Below are 22,506 nucleotides of genomic sequence, written 5' to 3'. Positions count from 1 at the left end.
CTTTAAATAGCATGCAGGTTTTTGTCTACTCGAGGGAATTGTTCAGACATGGAGGCGGAGGGGGGTTTAGGAATGCCCTCGCGTGTCATGTGGCTTCAGGATGAGAAAAGCAGCTGGGTGCTGACTGGGCTGGTGGCAGCAGAGGAGGCTTTTATGGTTTGTCTGCACTGGGCTCCCAGCTTAGCACAACCTGCCTTGTCCTCAGTGCCTCAAGAGCCAGGGACAGGAAGGTGTTAGGACAATTAAAAATTGTAAACCATAACCATTTTTTGAACCTGCTATCCTGCTTTCGGGGATTTATGCTAAGAAAACAACAGAACACACACACAAACTTGGTTGCCCAGTTTGTTGATCACATCAGTTTGTAACATCATCCATTTGGGAAAATATCTAAATGGCCACCAGAAAGATGACTGATTAAATAAATTAGATAATTACAAAAGCTGTTAAGAATAAGTTATTGACAGAGGCTTTCATATTTTTTTTAAGCAAGAGAGCTCTTTTCCCAAATGAAAATTTGTGAGGGATTCCAAATATGTCAAGGAGATCAAAGGGGAGCTGCTCTTGAATTGAGATCTGGAGCTTCACCCACTTGCCATCTTCCTCATCCCTCCTGGGGACCCGCAGTCACCTCCTTCAGATTCTGAAAGCTCTGAGGGCCTCTGTTTGAGAGAAAATTTTAGAGGAAAATTTATTGACATGGAAATATATTCATGGTCTGTTATGTTAAAAAGCAAATTTCAAAACATAGGATAATTTCAATTTTGTAGAAAATATGTGTTCCAGTTATGCTCATACGTGTTAGAATTTGTCGTGTGTGTGTGTGTGTGTGTTTACAGCAAAGAAAAATGTTTGGGAGTTCAGAAGTAAACTGTTTTAAAATTCTAGATTATCGGTATTTTACTTCTTTTTTCTTTTTGCTTATCTATGATTTTAATTTTTAAATAATGACCATGTATGCTTTTATAAGAAAATATTTTTTGGCTAAATGCATATTAATTTCTAGAATGCACAGCTTTGGAGTATATAGTACTTGACACAATACAAGTAACTTTCACCTTTTTTAAGAAAGATTTTCATAAACAGCACTTAGTCTCTGTTCTAGTTATCTATTGCTTCATAATGAATTCGCCCCCAAGCTTAGCTTTTTAACCCAACAACTGATCCTTTGATGCTCTCTCGTAGTTTATGTGGGGCAGAGTTTTGGGAAGGGCTTTGCTGGGCGCTTCTGGCTCAGGGTCTCTCATGCAGTTGAAGCCAGATGAAGGCTTGGAGCAGCTGGGGGTTGGCCAGGCATCTCTCTCTCTCTTTCTATTGACTCAGGACCTCTTTATGGGTCTCTCTGCAAAGGCTAGTTTGGATTTTCTCATAGCAGTACAGCCTCAGGGCAGTCAGACACCTTTCCTGATGGCCAAAGTTTTCAAGAATGAATATACCCTTGAGCAAGGTAGAAGCTGCATTACCCTTTACCACCTAGGCTTGAACGCCACTTAGAATCACTTCTACCAGACTGTGTTAGTCAGTCAGTCATTCATAGCTCATCACAATTCTGGAGGATGGGCTACATAATTGGTGGGGCCCAGTGCAAAATAAAAACGAGGGGTCTTTTGTTCAAAACTAGTTAAGAACTTCAAGACAGTGACAGCAGAGTGTTAAATCAAGAACTAAACCTTTCTAGGCTTGGGGCCCTGTGTGACTACATAGGTTGATCCCATGTCTCAGTGGTGGGGGTGTCAAGGCCAAGTGTAGAAAAGCATATTAGATGGGAGATAATGGTGTTACATCTTCGGAAAATAATATCTACTACATTCTCTGTGACTCATCTCCAATTAATTTGGTGGCTCACACTTTTACTATCTAAAACCACAGTTAGCCATTAACTGTAGAGGAGACACTACAGGCTGCCATAATAGTAAAAAGGATGTATTCTAAAAACCCTTATGGAGATGATGGTTGCCTCTAAATAGCAAAAATACCTGGTTTAGATTTGTTATGGGTTGAAGAAATTCATAGATTAAAGCCCTAACTCCCAGTGTGACTGTATTTAGAGATAGGGGCTTTAAGGAGGTGATTAAGGTTAAATGAGGTCATAAGGGTGGGACTCTAATCCAACAGGACTAGTGTCCTTGTAAGAAAAGGTGGAGATACCAGGAGTGTGTGCAGAAAGGCCATGAGAGGACACAGGGACAAGGCAGCCATCTGTAAGCCAAGTGGGGAGGACTCAGGAGAAACCAAACCTGCTGACACCTTGATCTTGGGTTTCCAGCCTCCAAAGCTGGATAAAATAAATTTCTGTTGTTTAAACCACCCGATCTGCTCTGGTTTAAATGTTTTTATCTCCTCCAAAATTCATGTTGAAACTGAATCCCAATGCAGCAGTTTTTTGTTTTGTTTTGTTTTTTAAGGCGGAGCTTTGCTCCGTCTCCCAGGCTGGGGTATAGTGGCACCCTCTCGGCTCACTGCAACCTCTGCCTCCCGGGTCCAAGCAATTCTTCTGGCTTAGCCTCCTGAGTAGCTGGGATTACAGGAGCGCAGCACCACACCGGCTAATTTTTGTATTTTCAGTAGAGACGGGATTTCCCCATGTTGACTAGGCTGGTCTCGGACTCCTGGCCTCAAATAATCTGGCTGCCTTGGCCTCCCAAAATGCTGGGATTACAGGCATGAGCCACTGCTCAGCTGTATGCAGCAGTATTAAGAGGTGTGGCCTTAGCCGGGCACGGTGGCCAAAGCCTGTAATCCCAGCACTTTGGGAGGCCGAGGAGGGCGGATCACAAGGTCAGGAGATCGAGACCACGGTGAAACCCCGTCTCTACTAAAAAATACAAAAAATTAGCCGGGCGTTGTGGCGGGCGCCTGTAGTCCCAGCTACTCGGGAGGCTGAGGCAGGAGAATGGCGTGAACCCGGGAGGCGGAGCTTGCAGTGAGCCAAGATCGCGCCACTGCACTCCAGCCTGGGCGACAGAGCGAGACTCCCTCTCAACAACAACAACAACAAAAAGAGGTGTGGCCTTTAGGATGTGTTTGAGTCAGGAGGGCTCTAGCCACGTGAATGGGATTAGGTGCCCTTATAAAAGGGCTTGATGGAGGGAATTTGCCTCTTTACTCCCCTTCCATCCTTTCTGCCATGTGAGGATACGTAGGTGATGCCATCTCTGAAGAACAGGTTCTCACCATACACCAAACCTGCCAACCTTGAACTTGGACTTCCCAGCTTCAGAAGTGTATGATATAAAGTTTTGTTCTTTATAAATTACTTAGTCTAAGGTATTTTGTTAGAGTGGTACAAACATACTAAGACACAGACCTAGCAGACTAATACAATATCTAAGACTTACAAATATTTACTTTAGTTGTCCTATTTATTATTTTCTTTATTAGTCATCTTAATCCATTGAATATCCCAGGTTCTCTGTCAACTGTCAAGTAAAACCAAATCTAATAACAGATGCCAGTTTTATTAATATTCCATCTTTAAAAGCATTCTGATGAATACAGGCTTTATTGTTCATTTTTTCTGGAGTATTATTTGTGTCCAGTAAAGGTTCCTGTCCACTGTACTACTGTAGTTGATTTATGGATTTATATAAAGTAATATTGCTTTTAATAACTAGGGTCAATTGATTGCAAATTTAGCCATGAATAACTTCTCTTCCCCTTTCTGTGTATGCCAGTCCTCCCTTCAAGGGCTGGAATCTATTTCACCTCCCCTTGAATGCAGGCTGGGCTTGCAATTTGCCTTGACCAATGGAATGCAGTGGAAGTGATGTTTGTGACTCCCAGAGCTAGGCTTTACTTAAAAGGTGTTGCAGCTTCCATTTCTACCCTCTTGCAGGCCAGCAAACATATCTGCGTGTTTTGCTTGAGAGCCCCCTTAAAGGGGAAAAGGCTCAGATTAGAAACTGTAGATGTGAGGATATTGAGTAGTCTGAATGAGTTCCCATACAGGGAATAGCAGAGGGCCAGAGACAAACTGCCCCTACTAGGCCTGATTGTGTGGCTGAGAAGGAACCAAGGAATGAAGTAGAGGAGTTTCATGATGGTGGTTTCAACTGACTTTGGAAACTTGTTGACCTGCCCTGGGTTTGGCACTTGGCGAGGTCAGAGCTGTCAGTGTTGGCTGATATAAGGACTTATCCATTAGAATGATAACCATAATTGTGTTAGATGGTTGCTGGCCCTTGGATCTCCGGAGTAGGGCACTTTTTTCTAACCATTGGCCCTGGGAATTGGCTCCTAAACACATTGCAGAAGGCCTATTGCAAAAGCTACCCTGAACACTGTGAAGCGTTGAATTTTATCTCCCCCAAATTAATATGTTGAAATTCTAAACCTTAGTACCTCGGAATATGACCTTATTTGGAAATAGTGTCATTCCAGATGTAATTAGTTAAAATGAGGTCATACTGCAGGAGGGTGGTCCCTATTGCAATCTGACTGATGTCCTTATAGAAAGAGGAAATTTGGACAGACGGAGAGAATACCATGTGAAGATGAAGGCAGAGATCAGGTGATGCAGGAGCCGAGGAATGCTGAAGATTGCTAGCAAGCCACGGGAAGCCAGGCAAGCGGCATGGGCACATTCTCTCTCATGGCTCTCAGAGGGACACTTGATCTTGGAATTCCAGTCTTCACAACTGTGAGACAATACACTTCTGTTATTTAAACCTCCCAATCCATGGTCTTTTGTTACGGCAGACCTTGGAAATGGATACAAGCACCCATGCCTCTTCCTCTCCTTTCCTCGAATCTCTGCAGTTCTGGGTGGATGATCACAGGGATAAACTTGTGCCTATGATGAGGAAGCTGCCAGGTGCCATCAGGTTTAATCTAATTAAAAATGAAAATTCTCATTTCTTCAAAAGATTTGTGAAAGTCAATTGATTGGATATTGCAGGTACAAGGAAAAGGAGATAATTTTTGATAGGAGGACCCCTTTAATACACTGGAAATAATACCAAATACGTTGTTTCATCTACTTTCTTTGAGACCTTTCTACCCAAGAATGTCACTTATTCCAGAGTTTTCTGGGTGTTAACCTTAAGTTGTTTTTCTCCACAAACCTGATTTATCCTAACTGTATTAGTATTGGCGCTTGATTATTCCCATCTAATCATTTGTATGATTTTTAGTGGCGTAATTGTTGAAAGCTGATATTAGAATCTTCAAAGTGGCATATCCTATTCAGCAGTGTTTAGTGCTTTATAATAACAATAATATTGGATGCATTATGCAGTAATAATGGAAATCACATTTGCAAAATCATTGCAGTAATGGGACGTTTTAAAATGCGAGAAATAGAAAAAGCACACTGGAAGAGCAGAGCATGTTTTATTCACAGCCTTTTGGCTGCCTGTACTCTCAGGTCAGAAGGCAGAGAAGAGCTTATGTGCTCCCCAGGGGGCACCACCCTGGGCTGCATGATTTAGGCGGCTTTTCAGTCACTGGAATCAGAAGAGGGTGGGAGCATTGTTGTGTTTGAAAATACTTTTTGCTCTTTAGAATAGATTAGCATTTTATAAATGAAAATTGGATTTTCAAAGAAAGGCTCTGCTATGATTTAGCCTAATGATTTGGTTCCCTTTGATTTGCTCATAACTTCTGATTGATAGTTTATTTTTAAGATGTTTGGAATAAATATACAAAATATATTCCTCATACATCACTAATAGAGTTTTTAGGTCAATTTAAAGCTGATGAACTTTACTCTGTCCCTTTAATACTTCGATGTATTCCTCACATTCAACATATGCAAACTCACAGAAAACCATGGTGAACATGACTCTGTAAGGAACCTAAAACATTCTTGGCTATGTGAATTGATAGAACAAATGCTGGTTTTAGGTTCTGGATATTTTCTGTACCAATTAGACAATTTTATGAAGTTTTGATTAAATATTTCCTTTGGCAGCTTAATTCCCCTTATTCCAGGATTATTCCGTTTAAAATTTGCCAAGATTAAACAAAGCCATGGACATGCCAGGGCAGCAGAGTTGGGAAAAATGAGTGAAATAATTTATTTATGAATAGTGTTTTTATTTATTTATTTTTATTTTTTATTTTTGTTTTTGTAGAGATGAGGTCTCACTATGTTGTCCACGGTTGTCTTGAACTCCTGGGCTCAAGTGATCCACCTGCTGGGATTACAGGCATGAGCCACTGCACCCAGCTAAATTTCACTGTGTCTGATTCACAACAATTATTTTAGCCTGTTGTGTATTCACATGCAACCTGTCTTTGCTCAGTTCCTCTCATGAAGAAAGGTTTTGTTTTGTTTTAACTTTTTCTCTTTGAGTTTGGAACTATTGAACGGACAAGCTGGTTTACAGACACCCAGTCTTTCCTAAGGCACTCAGTATTCTTGGGGTATTACCATCACTTTTTCCTTGGTGGACCGGGAGGTACAATCCAAGGCAAGAATGTGAAACCGTGTCTCACAGAGTCTCAGGCATCAGGACAAAGCCCATTTTCTTGTAGCTGTTATATGTAAATTCTGTGTACCTTCTCTTCCATTCAACTCTGAAATCACCCAAGGAATGTGTGTTAGGCTGCTGTTGTGTTGCTATAAAGAAATATCTGAAGCTGGTTAATTTATAAAGCAAAGAGGCTTACTTGGCTTATGGTTCTGCAGGCTGTACAGGAAGCATGGTGCTGGTACCAGCTCCTGGTGAGGCCTCAGGGAGCTTACAATCATGGTGGGAGGTGAGGAGGCTCCAGCCTGTCAGATGGCAAGAGAGGGAACAAGAGAGAGGGGGGCAGAGGTGCCACACTCTTTCTAAACAGCCAGATCTTACGGGAACTCAGAGCTAGAACTCACTCAGTATCTCGAGGACAGCACCAAACCATTCTTGAGGGATCCACCCCTATGACCCAAACACCTCCCACCACACCCCACTTCTACCATTGGGAATCATATTTCAAGATGATATTTGGACAGGACAAACATCCAAACTATGTCAGAATGTTTCTGTGGCACAAGGAGCCTCACATTTGAGCCTCATATGAGAAACTTATCAAACAGACATACAATGAGAAGGGAAATAATGGGTAGCATACATCTTGGTGTTTATCTGTTTTTCTAAACAAGCAAAGTTATTTTCACTTTCATGGGGCAGGATATTCATGACTTCAGTCAGCAGCTTCCTGAAGGGCTGCTTAAGGTTCTGCTGTCCCCTCGTGGGGCTACAGCCTTTGCAATGATTTCCTCCAGCCTCATTATTCCAGTTTATGTCTGAATGCTGTCAGCTTTCCTCCATGTGGTAAAATTATGCCCCTTGAAAAGTGCTCTGCAAATGTAAACTGGCAATATTGATAATAATACTTTATTCACTGACCTATATTCGCTCTCTAGATAGCACCTTATTTTCCAGACTCCAAACCTCTTTGGGACTCTGAGTTACCCATTTTTCCTCTTGGGTGTATTGGAAGAGGCAATGTTATGTAGGGGTTACGAACACAGGCTCTGTAGACAGACTCTGTTCAGAGTTCACCACTGCCTCTCTAGCCATGTGACTGGGGATGGGTTCCTCACTGAGTCTGGTTTCCTAAACTTTAGGGATACTCACAGAATCACCCTTACAGTGTTGTTGAGACGATTAAATGGATATTGCAAGGGGAAACCCTTAGCATGGTGTCAGGTACATATAATTACTTGGTAAAGATGAACTTTCACTGTGTTTAGGGTTCTGGTGTTCTAACGGATTTTTTGCATGGGCAGTGAAGAGGAGCGGATTCTCATGACTTGATTAATTGCAAAATATTGATCTTCCAATCCTCTTCTTCCTTTATTCTGTCTCACTTGAATGTGAACTTGTGTTCATTAAATAAGCAGAGGATGGTGTTGCTGCTTTTTTTTTTTTTTTTTTTTAGAATGCTATACTGGTATGTACATTGTAAAGAAATCATAGAATAATAATTTTTTTTATAGTCCAATATTCAGATACTCAATAACTTTTTCCTTGGTGTCCAGTCTTGATGAAGTTGGAGTTGGGGGAATGAGGCTTGCAAGATAGTCCCTGCAGGCAGTGGCCCTCTGTCACTTCCTTTCTGTAGACACCTTCTGTCAGGACTTGGCTGAGTTTCCTGGGGTGGCAGATAGTTTGTGGGGTGCACAGAGGTCTGTGATACACTCGCTCTACCTTCTCCTTCTCAGATATCCATTCCCACTGGGCAAAAAGCAAGACAGTCTGTTGTGATTTTTGCCTGGCATTTCATCATTTGTGTATTAACATATGTTAACATAACAGGCTCACGCCTGTAGTCCCAGCTACTCAGGAGGTGGAGGCAGGAGGATTTCTTGAACCCAGGAGTTTTATACCAGCCTAGGCAACATATTGAGACCCCCATCTCTTAAAAACAAGAACAAAAAACCAAAACATTTAGTATGGAATGGAGTTAGAAATTCATGTCATAAATGGCCACTTGAAAACCACCCTCAGCTCTAAAATTTTAAAAATTCTGCTTCCTTCAGAGATAGTTATAATGTGAAACTCCCGATATCAAGATGGCTTTACTAAATCTGCTGATCTCATTTCATTGCTTTGTTATAGATTGACGTTCTCAAGGCAGATCTGGAAAGTGCAGAATGGAAAGTTTTGGAAAATCTTATTCTGGAAGATGTTCTTGAGCGGATTGGACAGCTCATCTTTGAGATCCATCTCCACTGGCCTGGGTTTGAGGTCAGTGGCAGTGACAGCAGCGTCGTGAGGTTCTGGTACAGCCTTCTCAAAGAGTTAGAACAAAAGGATTTCAGGCTTTTTCACAGTTATAAAGATTTATCTAAACCTCAGCTATTCTTGAAGAAAGACATTTTCAATGCAAGTAGCTGTTACACTCTGAGTTGGGTGAATACAAGATGGAAATAGGATGCAGGATGTCCTCAAGAGCACAAGAAAATATTTGAAGAATGGAGCATGTCCGCGATTCTAATCATGAGTTTACTCATCCAGTCTCCCGCTAGCCTGTGCCCTGCTTGAGGCAGGGAGTGTGTTATTGCCTTTGCAGTGCATGCAGCCTGGTGCTTGGCATGTGATAGGGGCACAGTTAATACTTGTTAAAGGGAGGAACACAGTCACCCCTATTTGCCCAGACGCTTCCTTCACCGTAATCTGGAAGATTATCCCCCATTCATCTCAGTTTTCCCTAAAATTCTCTGTGTATCTGTAATCTATGAATTCACCAACATTGAAATGAAATTATATACATTTCCTTTTTTACTAGGTTGGTGAGATTTTTAAGTTCTTCGCCTACTGTTTAAAATAGGGTTTTAAATTTGAATTTGACTCTGCTTTTCAAGATTTTTCTTATTTACCTTGTCAGTGATATTCTTTACAACGTTGTTGATTTCAGTCATTCCTTCTCAGCCTTTGCTGAGGCCGTGCTGTGGCTTTATAAGCAGCAATACTTCTGATTTCTGGGAATTTGGATGCACCAAATTCTGTCACTGAGTTAAAGAGACTAGACTATCAAGAGTTTCAACTCGAAGGTGGAAGTTCCAGTTCGAGACCAAGTCTGAAGGCAGGAGACCCATGTCCCAGCTTGAAGACAGCCAGACAGAATGAATTCTTCCTTACTCTGCCTTAGGTTCTATTTAGGCCTTCAAGTGGTCGAATGAGGTCCACTCACACTGAGGTGAAGAATCTGCTTTATTCAGTCTACTGATTTAAATATTAATCTCATCTAGAAATATCCTCATAGATATACCTAGAATAATGTTTAACTAAAGATCTGGACGCCCTTTAGTCAAGATGACACATAAAATTAACCATTGTAGGTAGGTAGGTAGATGGATAGATAGATAGTTAGATATATAGATAGGTTTTCCTACTGGCATGTTTCACCATTTTCTTGACTCACATATTCTTGTTTCCATCTGGCTCCTTCAGTCTGTGCTCTCCTCGCTGAAGTAAGTCCTTTAATGCTTACTTTATTATGAGTCCATGAGTGATATGGTTTGGCTATGTCCCCAACCAAATCTCATCTTGAATTGTAGTGCCCATAATCCCCACATGTTGTGGGAAGGACCTGGTGAGAGGTAGTAGAATCATGGGGGTGGTTTCCCCCATGCTATTCTCGTGATACTAAGTTCTCATGAGATCTGATGGTTTTATAAGGGGCATCCCCCTTCACTTGGCTCTCATTCTTCTCCTTCCTGCTGCCATGTGAAGAAGAATGTGTTTGCTTCCCCTTCCACCATGACTGTTTCCTGAGGCCTCCCCAGCCATGCTAAACTGTGAGTCAATTAAATTTCTTTCCTTTATAAATTACCCAGTCTCAGGTATCTCTTCATAGCAGTGTGAGAATGGACTAATACAGTGGGTATTACACTTTTTAGATTTGACATATTTGAAAAAGCACTTGCTTTTCATACCTGAATAAAGTTTATTTGTGCACAGGAAAAAAAAAGAGCTTCAACTCAAGATGTTTTTTATACTCAACCTTAATTCCCCTTCACTTCCTATTAAACTAAGCACAGAGCAGGATCTGGGTATCTTTGCTCTTGCCTCTTCTGCCTTCAAACATGATTTTTCCACCCACAGACTTGCCTATGCTGTCAAATCTTTTTTTAAAAATATGTTATGTCTAATAATGTTAAGTGCATTTTTCTTTACTCGCAGTTGGCATCACTTACACGACTGTGGCCTGAGGACCATCGTCTCATTTTCCTAGGATAGTTAGACAGTTTTTCAATAGTACCAATCCTTTCTACATTAAAAATTAAATGGAAAGTTTAGGTTATCAGTGGTTCAAATGCTCTCTCTCATTACTATTTACAGGATTAAACACGTGCATAATTTTCCAAAATCCTATTTCAAATAAATAGCATAAAAAACAAATTATTACTTTATTGTCAATTAAATATATTTTTTGGCATTTTTTTTTCCTGAGTATAAAACTGTATGTATATTGTTCAAGAATTGGGGGGAGGGAGTAGAATACTGATTATTACTAGACTTTACCCCTTTTCCCAATTTTGTACCTCCTTCTACCCTCAGACATTCCCCAGGTTGGCTCTTTGTTTCTTGAAGTGGTTTGAAAATGCCATTCCTCAAGTGAGAAATCAAACCATATTAGACTAGGATGAACTCACTAGCTTGAGTTGAAAGAGAACAGGACTTTCTGAGTTAGTTGTGATAATTAAAAAATACATATACACATGAGCTTTTTATTTTAAAACTCATAGTCCACTAATAAAAGTTGTTGAGCCGAGAGGACCAGCTTGAGTAAGCGTGATCTGAAAAGGCAGTTTAGTCGTTTCAATGTACAGAGGTATTTCAGATGTGCGGAAGGGTCCATGCTCACTCTAAATTGGTTTATACTGTTAGTTTATATGGTGTCATCTCCAAAGCAAAGCTTTAGGCCAGTTCTGTTTGGATTATATAACAGATTTATTTTCATAAAACTTTTATATACTGAAATATATAAACATTTTTATACATTAAAATGTGGAAAGTGTATTCATCTTAAATGTCCAGTCTGATCAGCTTTTAGATATGTAACACACCCATATTAAGATTTTTAATTCGTGGAACTGGAGATTTAGGGCATTACTGAAAGCCCCTTTGTCTACGGCAAGTTAACTATTTACTTCAGGTTGGTGGTGTCGAGCATTGACTTCATCATGCTATATGTATCTGAAGCAAGAATGAATGTACTGTTAAAAAAGAATAAATCATGAACATACCCAGCCACATTCACTGACCAGGCAGCCTGTTTAATAGTTATTCATACTTATTTTATGCTTATTTCTAAAATGGTCCCTTTCATTCCCTTCATGGATAGTTTGAAATTTGTGATGAGTACTCTGATGGTTGTTAAGGTGTCCCTGCCTCTAGAGTTTATTATGTTTATCATGGTGGCCAGGGTTTCTTAACCTCAGCACTATTGCCATTTGGGCTGGATAATTCTTTACTGGGGGAAGGGCTGTTCTGTGCATTGTAGGATATGTCCCCAAGGGGGCAAGATCACCCACTGTGGAGAACTACCGGTGCAGGCCATGAGAAGGAGACCAGGCTACTGTAGCACTGTTTGCTTGTGAACACGCAAACACAAGATCCTCTTATGAGGAACAGGCAAAACCATAATCATCACCACCACAACCACCATAAGAGCAACACAAACAACACACAACAAACAAACAAAATCAAGTTACTCTTTACTGAGAGCTTACTGCCCGCCAGACCATGTGCATAGCTTATTCCTGATTCTCCCAACAAGGAAGTTTATTTTTTTCCAATATTATGGGTAAAGAAATTCTGAGAGAGGCTGGGTGCAGTGGTTCACGCCTGTAATCCCAGCACTTTGGGAGGCCAAGGCGGGCGGATCACGAGGTCAGGAGATCGAGACCATCCTGGCTAACACGTTGAAACCCCGTCTCTACTAAAAATACAAAAAATGAGTGGGCGTGGTGGCGTGTGCCTGTTGTCCCAGCTACTCGGGAGGCTGAGGCAGGAGAATTGCTTAAACCTGGGAGGTGGAGGTTGCAGTGAGTCAAGATCACGCCACTGCACTCCAGCCTGGGGGACACAGAGAGACTCCATGTTAAAAAAAAAAAAAAAAAAAAAAAAAGAAGAAGAAGAAAGAAACTCTGAGAGGTTAAATGGCTTACTCAGATTACTCAGGTTGTAGATGGAGGAACAGTCATTTACATTTGGGTCTGTCAGATCCCCAAAAGCCCGTGTTTGGTCCCATCCACAATGCAGTTTCCAAAGCCTGTACCAAACATAAGATGCTGTGTCCAAAGGACACATTTTTGCCTCCCTGTTAGTAAAAGCGGAGTGGGGGGAAACTACAAATAAAAAAGGCCTGCAAGTTTGAGTCAGAATTATTTTGTAGCATGCAGGGTTGCTGAACTTAAATAATCTACTTGATTAAAGTGGGCCTGCCAAATGGAAGCTTACTGAAGAAATATGGAGACCCAACAACTTCTCTGTCAATATATTTAGGTTGCCAGAAAAGCTCTTGCAGGCCTGGAAATGACTCTTCTTCTGGCTTGTCCCAGTACTTGTCACTTTCCTCCTGGGTTTTAGAAATGGCAGTCACTTGGAGTTGCTTAAGCAAAGTAATTCTCCTTTGCTTAAAACCAGTCTTTGACTTGCAGATAAATGAGCTAAGATGTGAATATCTGTGACATGCATCTCCTAAATTTTTACTAGAGCAGTGTTCATAAAGGATTCTGAAAATACCCATTTGATAATGCTCTTATCAAATAAGTAACAATGCTCTTTTGTAGGTGTAAGCCATATGAGGATGAAAGAAATTCACAATTTGTCTTTTAGCATAAACTGTGTCATAATTTGTTAAAGAAAAACGATTTTCCCCTTTTCTTACAGTGCTTATATTTGATGCAGTTAAAATAGAAAAGGTTATCATATAAATATTTGTAACTATTTGACATGTTCAAATGAAGAACCAGGGAGAAGTGAACACATTTCTGCTAGAATTAACCAAAAGTCCGAATTTACCTCAGGATAGGGCATAAACAAACTCATGGGTTAACAGTGTTTAGTACAAATCAGTTATTCATGTAAGCATTTCTGCTTTAGTTATAAGATCTTTTAGTAAGTATAAGAATTGCATTTTTTAGCATTAAATGTTTAGATTTTGCAAAGCTTGGATTAGTCCCTGGAAGCCAGGCTTATCATATTTTGCAAGTGTAAAAATGATGACCTCATTTAAATAGATCGTTATACTTAACAATACAACAGTACCTCCAAGCTCAATTAGTGTAATGTTCTTTTCTGATGGAGATAAATTTATGTTTGATTCTTAAGCAGTAACATAATTCTTTCTGTACTAGCCAATTGCTGATACTTTGTGGATTCAATAATACATTTAACCTTATGCTAAAATGTCTTACTTTTTCCTACATTGAAAGAGGTGCCTGAACTTATCAGATAAAATCATAACCCAAAGATTCAATATATTCTTAGAACTGCTTACATTTAGAGATTGTTCTTTAAATGACTAGATTATTTCTTAAGAAATATAAATCAAGCATTCTTAATGTTGTCACGCTTTATAACTATGTGGAGGCTGGGTGCAGTGCCATGTGCCTGTACTTCCAGCTAAGTGGGAGGATCACTGGAGTCCAGGAGTTTGAGACCAGTGTGGGCACCATAGTGAGACTCTATCTCAAAACAAACAAAAAAACCAAACAAACAAAAAAGAGAACTATGTGGAAAAAATGGTTCCCAACACATTAAAATTTAATGCTTTCTTAAAACCAGCAACTTCTTATTTTTCTCAGATAGACTATTTTAACTTTTTGTTAGTGATTAGTTTTGTACAATGTGGCTATCTTAAATAATAAGGGATTTAAATTTGGGGGATTGAATTTGACTAAACTATTCAAGACTAGGGAATTTTAATAGAGAAACCAAGTGTGCCCAGGACTGATATCTAATCAGTGTGTACCAGTAGAGAAGAGCTATGTGCAACCTGGTGATTATAGTTAATAGCAATGTATCGTATACTGGAAAATTGCTTAGAGAGTAGATTTAAAATATTCTCACCACAAAAAATAAGTATTTGAGGTATTGGATGTGTTAGTTGATTTAGTATTCCACAATGTATACATATAACAAAATATCACGTTGTGTGCCACAAATATATACAGTTTATTTGTCCACTAAAACAAAATATGTCCCTTGGAATACATTGGACATATTTATACTTTTTAAAAAAGAGATACAGTGGTTCCCTAATGGTCCCTCTCCACGGGAGACCCTCTCCCAGGATGCCCAGGCCTCTCCCCATGACTGGGCAATTAAAGGCTAACTCACAGCACAAAAGGCAGCTTCCAGGATCCCGACCCAGCGCTGTGGCTTGCTTCTGTTCTAATTGGCCTATCTTTTGCCTTACTTGTCATTGGATATTTTGAATATCACTCCTGGGTGAATCTATATAATAAACAAAGGTCCAAGTGTGTTCTATAACATAATGAGAAACTGCAACTGTGTGTAAATAAAAATTATCTGTATAAGAAAATACTATTTCTCAAGGTTTGATGTCAGATTAAACATCATTTTCTCAGGGACCCCTCTTATTTAAAGCTCCCAGCTATGTGTCCCCACAATGTCCTCTATTCTTCCTCTCTTAACACTGTCTGTACTTTCTCTGCTTGTATAATGTCTGGTTTTCCCAGCAGACTGTACACTCCATGAGGGTAAGGGCCATGTCTACAACCCCAGTGGCTAGGTAAAAAGGGTTCAATACATTTTCGTTGAATATAAATTTAAAAAGCGATTTCCATATAATTTTTCTAAAAAATTATTTCATCATTTGTTATTGAAGTTTTTTCTGGCATTAAAAATATCTTTGGAATTTAGATGGACCACTGTCTCTCATTTTGTTATTTAAATTTGGACACAATTTGTTCTCTTCTCGACATGGCTTTTCATTGCACTGCATGTGGTAGTCCCTATTCCTGATTAACGGACGCCAACCTGGAAATCTTGGCCTTGGGGAACTGAGAACCATATAATAATTGAATTGAATGAATACAATAATAATTGAAGGCTCAATTATTATTAGAAGATATCTGAGTCCTAGGATATTAAACCTCAATCTTTCTCATTGTCCTTTCTTGGAAGCAACTCCCAGCAGTCTTTTTGAGAGTCAGTATATGGACCCACAATTCATAATAATATGGAAATATTTTTCAGTTAATGAGAGAAGGAAGGTAGGATGATGCGAGGCTATTTCTACCAAAGATAGGGGCATTTTTACAAAAATGATTCAAGCCATAGTTTTTATAGGACATGGAGTATAAAGTGCATAATAAAGACAATAGTTGAAAGAGTAAAATCAAGGTGAGAAAAGATATTGTAGAGACTGAAACATGAGCCAGAGATTTCCTTGTGGGCAAAGAGAAAGTGATGGGGGCACAACTCTAACGGAAGGAGCCGTGAGATGTCTTCAGTTACAGGTGTTGTTTTACTAAAGGATGAAATAAACGCTATGTAAATAGTTGTTTCTTTTAAATTACCTAGCTCAGAGACAGCAAGCCTAGAAACCACAAAGGTTATAACACGAATCCAACAGTTTTAAAAAGATACAATTAAGTGGCATTATATAGAGGCAGGACAGTAGGATGAAATAAGAGACTCTTGATACTGCTGCTGACTAGCTGTGCTGTATCAAGCAAGTCTTCACCTTTCTTGAACTATTTTCTTAGGTTAGAATATTTAATTTCTAAAGTTTCTTCTAGCTTGAAAATTTCATTATTTTGACAACTGTGATTACATGAGGCTTAGACAATGGTAAGATAATTTCTTAATTTGTATGCTGCTATGGTCTGAATATTTTGTGACCCTCCAAAACTCATATGTTGAAATATTCCTAATGTGTTGGTATTATGAGGTGGGGCCTTTAGAAAGTAACTAGGTGATGAGGGCAGAACCCTTGTCAATGGGATTAGTGCATTTATGAAAGGCCTGAGGAAAGTTTTTCCCCCCTTTTACAATGTGAGGACACAGTGAAAAGGCACCATCTTTGAAGAAGAGAACTAGCCCTCATCAGACATCGAATCTGCTGGCACCTTGTTCTTGGACTTCTCAGCCACCAGAACTGTGAACAATACATTTCTGTTGTTTATAAATTACCTAGTCTAAGGTATCTTGTTATAGCAGCCTGAACGGATTAAGACAAGTGCTGTAAAGGGAAGTCTTCTGATAAATTCAGAAGAAGCCAAATGATGTGCTTATGCAGAAAAAGCCCAGATGAAAGGTGAATCCATTATGATGGTTCTCTGGTCATCGCGATGAAGTACCCTTAGGAAAGTACCTTTTTGTATCACACACTGAAACTCACATGGTTCTAAAAATCAGAATGTAGTATGTTTTTCAGACTGCACTAGATTACATCCCTGTTTTTAGACATTTCCAATAACATGGCGACATCTAAAGATACAAAATACAATTATACATAGATCCCCAGAGATCCTTCCATATATATACATGTATGTGTATATATGTGTTTGTATACATGTGAGTACATATGTGTGTATATAATATATAAGTATGTGTGTGTATGTGTGTGTGTGTATGACTGAATGTCTAAGAAGAAAACATTTTACAGATACAAAAGCCCAGAGGGAGGGAGCCTAGAGCCACACAGGTAGACAAGAACCTACATTGTAGTAGCCCTTGGAGTTTAGTGTAACCAGTAATGGATAGAGGCTAGAGCACCAGATAAGACCTGGTACTGGGGAGAAAGGATTGGGGCTAAGGACACCTACAGCAAAGAGGACCCTTAGAGGACTACAACCTCAGTGAAAAATGGACTTAAAAATTCTACATCCACCAGCACAAGACGCTTATCTCTGCTTATAGCTCTGAGTACAAAGAAAAGTATTTATGAGAAAGTGAAACCTCAGGCCTGTGCAAGGAGTTGAATAGTTGAATTTATCCTAATCACATGATGAGGAAAACCATAAGCTGAGAAATTAAGATAAAAAACTGGTTCTACCCAAAACTATAAAAACCCTGTAAGAAAACCTAGGAAATACCACTCAGGACATAGGCGCGGGCAAAGATTTCATGAGGAAGATGCCAAAAGCAATTGCAATGAAAGCAAAAATTGACAAATGGGATCCAATTAAACTAAAGAGCTCTGCACAGCAAAAGAAACTATCGTCAGAGTGAATAGACAACCTACAGAAAGGGAGAAATTTTTGCAATCTATGCATCTGGAAAAGGTCTAACATCCAGCATCTATAAGGAACTTAAACAAATTTACAAGAAAAAAACATTAAAAAGTGGGCAAAGGACACGAACAGATATTTCTCAAAAGAAGACATACATGTGGCCAACAAACATGAAAAAAAGCTCAACATCACCGATCATTAGAGAAATGCAAATCAAGACCACAATGAGATACTATCTCACGCCAGTCAGAGTGGTTATTATTAATAAGTCAAAAAACAACAGATGCTGGCAAGGCTGTGGAGAAAAAGCAACGGTTTTACACTGTTGGTGAGAGTGTAAATCAGTTCAATCACTGTGGAAGACAAGTGTGGCAATTCCTCAAAGACCTAGAGGCAGAAATATCATTCAACCTAGCAATCCCCTTACTGGGTATATACCCAAATATACATAAATCATTCTATTGTAAAGACACATGCACATGTATGTTCACTGCAGCACTATTCACAATAGCAAAGTCATGGAATCAAGCTAAATGCCCATCAGTGAGAGACTGGATAAAGACAGTGTGGTACAAGAACAGAAAACCAAACACCACATGTTCTCACTCATAGGTGGGAACTGAACAATGAGATCACTTGGACTCGGGAAGGGGAACATCACACACCGGGGCCTATCATGGGGAGGGGGGAGGGGAGAGGGATTGCATTGGGAGTTATACCTGATGTAAATGACGAGTTGATGGGTGCTGACGAGTTGATGGCTGCAGCACACCAACATGGCACAAGTATACATATGTAACAAACCTGCACATTATGCACATGTACCCTAGAACTCAAAGTATAATAATAAAAAAAATAATAAAAAATAAAAAAATAAAATAAAATAAAAATAAAAATATATTTCCACTTAAAAAAAAAAAGAAAAAAGAAAATGTGGTACATATACACCATGGAATACTATGCAGCCATAAAAAGAACGAGATCATGTCTTTTGCGGGAACATGGATGAAGCCGAAGGCCATCATCCATAGCAAACTAACACAGGAACAGAAAACTAAATACCTCATGTTCTCACTTGTAAGTGAGAGCTAAATGATGAGAACTCATGGACATGAGGGGAACAACAGACACTGAGGCCTACCTGAGGGTGGAGGGTGGGAGGTGGGAGAGGAGCAGAAAATAATAGCTATTGGGTACTGGGCTTTGTACCTGAGTGATGAAATAATCTGTACAACAAACCTCCGTGACATAAATTTACCTATATAACAAACCTGTACATGTACCCCTGAGCCTAAAATAAAAGTTTAAAAAAGTGAAAAAAAAAAAAAAAAAGTGTGGTATATATACACCCTGAAATACTATGCAGCCATAAAAAGGAATGAGATCATGTCCTTTGCAGGGACATGGATGGAGTTGGAGGCCATTATCCTTAGCAAACTAACACAGGAACAGAAAACCAAACGCCGTATGTTCTCGCTTCTAAGTGGGAGATAAATTATGAGAACATAAGGACACATAGGTGAACAACACACACTGGGGCCTGTTGGAAGGTGGGGGATGGGAGGAGGGAGAGGATCAGGAAGAATAATGGATGCTGGGCTTAATACCTGGGTAACAGTATGATCTTTGCAGCAAACCACCATGGCACACGTTTACCCATGTAACAAACCTGAACATCCGACACATGTATCCTTGAACTTAAAATAAAAGTTGGAAATTAAAACAAATAAACAGGTTCTAGGGGTGATACCTCAGGGGTATACTGCAGAAGCAGATGCAAAACCACTCTGAAAGGACTTTTCACCAATCCAGGCTACAAAGTATTTCCTTAGAAAAACAAGACCCATAATAAAATATTAGAACTGACAAGGAAATAAACTCTACCCTATGAGGTAGAGTTAGCAGACACAACAAACCATGTGATTTTCAGCCCAAGAACTTGAGATAACAGAATAACAATCTTAAAGAAGGTATAATATACATGATTTATCATGATTAAAGGCATAAAGGACTATATAGGAGCCATAAAAAAATACGACACTGTGAAAAAGAACAGGTAAATATAAAAAAGTACAAATACACCTTTCAGAAAAAAACAGCCATGGAAACAAGTTTAATGGAACAACAGCACACTGGACACAGCTAAAGAGACTTTAAAATGAACTGCAAGACAGACCTGAGGAAATTACCCAAAATGTAGCAGAGAAAAATACAAGCATTTGTATTTTTTATATAAGATATTTTATGATCAGATTGAACCTTACAATGTTTTTCAGAAGATGAGGCAGCACACTGAGTATCTGAGCCACTCTTATGTAAAAAGTGGTACTAGAACTGTACTGTGCAATATGGTAGCCTCTAGACACATGTTGCTACTGAGCACTTAAAACTGTGGTTAACTGAGAAACTAAATTTTAAATTACATTTACTTTTAATTCATTTAAATTAAAAATATTATACAGTCACATGCCACATAACATTTTGCTCGGTGACAGACCACCATGTGATGGTGGTCCCTTGAGATGATAATGGAACTATACAATGAAGTAGGCTATACCACCTCGGTTTGGTACATACATAACTCTATGATGTTCGGACAACGACATCACCTCATGACACATTTCTTAGAACCTATTCCCGTTGTTAAGCAACATGTGACTGCACTTGGTTTAGTTATTGGAAAACTTTGAAGTATGTTTGAAACAATTTGGGCACGTAAATCTACTTTGTATGAAAGATAAAATACTTTGATGAAAATGTAGTGTCTGAATTGAGATGTGCTGTAAGTGTAAAATATATACCAGATTTAAAAAAAAGTAAAATATTAATTTTTAAAATAATTGAGTACATCTTGAGATAAAATTTTGGATATGTCAAAACATATTATTAAGTCCCTTTTAAATCTGGCTATTAGAAAATTTGAAATCACATATATGACGGACATATACCTATTGGACAGAAGAAGTGTATTAGAACAAATAAAAAATGGAGATCCGAGTTGCTCCCTCAGATCTAAAATGCTGGAGGCTGGACAGTGGGGAATGAAAGAAACTCATCTGAAGACAGCTATTGCAGATATAAGAAGCTGTAGAATCAAGAGTTTCACTTTCACTTACTGTCACTAAAAATAAAGTCACTCTAAGGGCGTTGGCTGCAAGTCTGTGACTTCTTTTAAGTTCCAGATAAAATTGCAATTAGGTTGAGAAGGTTGTTTCCACAATTTTTAAAGTGACTATGAATATGGAACATGTATATATAAATATACTATGCACATACATTATACACACATATACATGCACATATACACATGTACAGTGCATATTTTTGACCAGCTAAATTTCTCTTTTACTTTACATGTCCCAAATAGTCTAGTTTCCCAAATGCCCAAGATAAATTCAGGACTCTACCTCAGTGGTTCTCATTTGAGGATCTTGCTAAAAGTGCTGACTTTGATTTGAAGGTCTGAGTTGGGAACAAAAATTCTACATTTAAAAAAAGCTGGCTGGGCGCAGTGGCGCATGCCTGTAATCCCATGAGGGAGGCTGAGGCAGGCAGATCACCTGAGGTCAGGAGTTCGAGACCAGCCTGACCAAGAGATGGAGAAACCCCATCTATACTAAAAATGCAAAATTAGCTGGGCTGTGGTGGCACATGCCTGTAATCCCAGCTACTTGGGAGGCTAAGGCAGGAGAATCGCTTGAACCTGGGAGGTGGAGGTTGTGGTGAGCTGAGATCGCACCATTGCACTCCAGCCTGGGGAACAAGACTGAAACTCTGTCTCAAAAAAAAAAAGCTTTCTAGTGATTAGATATGTATTTGTGTGTCTACATATACATATTAATATATACTTTAAATTTGAATCTTCAGTTAGTTCATTCATTTTACTCAGTGATCAAAGAAACATTTCACAACATGAATTTTGAGCCCAGTGCTGCAATAGACACTTTCCTTCCATTGGATCTTCTCTTCTCAGGCCCTTCGTACTTGCCTTGTTTTCACTGTATTTCATCAATTATTTTACGATACACTAAGAAAGAATTGAATGCTGCCCATTAGACTACGACATTCATTTAACTATAGCCCTATTCAAAAATGTCAAAATGTGAAAAATATGCATCTGTGATGATAAATGGAATCAGTTTCCCCAGGTCTTACTTTGAGACCCACATTTAATACTGCTGATGGATACTGGGGCCTGGATGCCACTTTATACCCCTTCCCATACATGAATTCATGATGTCTCCCCCAAATAATCCCTACTTTCTTCTGAATTCTATATCTCAGTAAGCAACACAAGCCCTAGGTAATTCAGATGCAGACAGTTATCAGTCCATACCCTGAGAAACAGTGTTCTTCAAGGAAAGTCTCTATAATTGTTCTCAGTGTTGTGAAATTTATGGTTACCATCTAGGGGTTTGCTAGTTCAAAGTCAATGTTTTCTTACAGGTATTTTATAAATATACCAAGGATACCAGCCAGCCCCACAATGTAGCCTCAAGAACTACTTAGAAATGTGGCTGTGTAACACTACTCCCTGTTTTTGAATCTTAAAATTTGCTCCTTGTTTAGGACAAAATATTTCCGGCTTGTGACTCAATATATAATATTCATTCTAGTAAATCTTTCACTAAAGCATCACTTTTATCCTAACTTTTAGGAAGGAAATCTGTCCTGGATATGACAAAAAGGCTGCAAAAAGGAAAAGGAGCCAGATGGTAACCACCTAAGTCCAGTAACCACGTGATCTTGAGACTTTTTATGCTGAAATATAACCCCACTCACTTATGTACTCTAAAATGTTGTGTAATCATGACTTAGTGCCACCACTAAATGAATAAATATGGAATGTGTTACATTTA

At 39.2% G+C, this 22,506-nt stretch overlaps 1 protein-coding gene across 5 annotated transcripts in view; it reads left to right on the top strand.

Moving 5' to 3' along the window:
* Nucleotides 1-22,504, top strand: part of METTL24 (methyltransferase like 24) — a 124,207-nt gene extending 101,703 nt beyond the window's left edge. For 3 of the 5 annotated variants that reach the window (XM_077998420.1, XM_077998418.1, XM_077998419.1), the window contains one exon: nt 8,550-11,692. In XM_077998420.1, coding sequence (XP_077854546.1) covers nt 8,550-8,864 — 315 coding nt within the window. In that variant the 3' untranslated portion in view covers nt 8,865-11,692. 5 annotated transcript variants of the gene reach the window in all.
* The last annotated feature ends 2 nt before the right edge of the window (nt 22,505-22,506 follow it).

The sequence above is a fragment of the Macaca mulatta genome, chromosome 4 (assembly GCF_049350105.2).
Source record: "Macaca mulatta isolate MMU2019108-1 chromosome 4, T2T-MMU8v2.0, whole genome shotgun sequence".
In the NCBI taxonomy this organism is placed as follows: Eukaryota; Metazoa; Chordata; class Mammalia; order Primates; family Cercopithecidae; genus Macaca; species Macaca mulatta.
This window is presented reverse-complemented; position numbering and strand designations above follow the sequence as displayed.